The following is a 1225-nucleotide window of genomic DNA, read 5'->3' on the forward strand; positions in this document are numbered from 1 at the left end:
AGGTGAAAGTTCTTGACACCAGAATGCCAGCTAATACATAAAGAACATACTATGAAATTAGGAAATCCTTATTTTACAAGCACTATAATAATAGCTGGTTCCCAAAGCAATTGCCAGTAGATATTAAAATTATTGGATGGAATTTGACTGGGGGGCAGGATATCTACACAATCTCAAAATGTCTTTTAGCTTCTTATTCATTATAAGATGTTAGCAAAGTCATTTTTTTTTTTTTTTGGAATAACAAAGCTACTTTTAATACTTTGGGGTGTGCCCCACAGGAATAAAAAACACTGGGAAGAGGCAGCCCCCTCACCCCCTGGGGTGGCTCAGGGGGAGAGAGGCTACCTGAGGGGAAGGAAGCACAAAAGGGACCCGGCTGCAGACTTGGGGCAAGGGGAATGCCATCGGTGCTGGGACCTGGGAGCACTACAGGACACTCGAGCATGGTGGGACTGGCTCCAGGCACCCAGGCGGAGGGCAAGAGGGTTGGACACGAAGCCACAAGCTACTTGGGTGCCTCCTTCTTCTCGTTTGCCTTTTTCTGCTTCTGCTGCATGATCTCCGAGTCCCTCTGCTTGCGGGCGGCAGCAGAAAGCCCGTCATCTCGGCGCTTTCCCTTAACCGAGTCGCTCTGCTTTTTCATATTCTTCTGGCGGGCGAGTTCGCGCTGGTTACCGCGGGTCATGGCGACGGCAGCGGCTCCGGCCTGCCTCCGTTGCGTCCCCTCGTTCTCTCTCTAGCAAAGCCATTTTTACAGTGGGAAGTTGTGACAGACACCACTGTCACCAAATGAGTGAAGTGGCACCAGTTATGGGATTAGTTGATATGATGTGCTTCCTGCTAGGAGGTACAGAGTAGGATGCAGTATTTCTCTTGAAGTAGCCTACCCCAAGATGCATATTCTGAACCTATCACAAAGAACTCATTAGAAAAGGATGGAAATTGAGAAACATCTACCCAGCAGCTAACGTGCTGTTACAAAATGTCAGTCTCATGAAGGAAAAAGGCTGATGAGCCAATCAAGATTTACAGGATTAAAGAAACATGACTATCAAGGAAATATGTAGGGACCTGCAATCCTGAAAAACAATCTAAGAAGGAATTTGAGGACAATTGTTGAAATGTGACTATGGATTGAATGTTAGCGTGTTGTTTCAGTGTTAAGTTTCTTGATGGGAATATGCTTATGAAGAGATGCACACTCAAGTGTTTAGAGATAAAA

General features: G+C 46.0%; 1 protein-coding gene across 1 annotated transcript; it reads right to left on the minus strand.

Moving 5' to 3' along the window:
• Window positions 1–243: 243 nt before the first annotated feature.
• Window positions 244–735, minus strand: LOC101535280 (small EDRK-rich factor 2-like). Its single transcript, XM_036494565.2, has one exon. The coding sequence runs from the start codon at window positions 686–688 to the stop codon at window positions 509–511; it is 180 nt and encodes a 59-aa protein (XP_036350458.2). The 5' UTR covers window positions 689–735; the 3' UTR covers window positions 244–508.
• Window positions 736–1225: the final 490 nt, after the last annotated feature.

The sequence above is a fragment of the Ochotona princeps genome, chromosome 4 (assembly GCF_030435755.1).
Source record: "Ochotona princeps isolate mOchPri1 chromosome 4, mOchPri1.hap1, whole genome shotgun sequence".
Taxonomy (NCBI): domain Eukaryota; kingdom Metazoa; phylum Chordata; class Mammalia; order Lagomorpha; family Ochotonidae; genus Ochotona; species Ochotona princeps.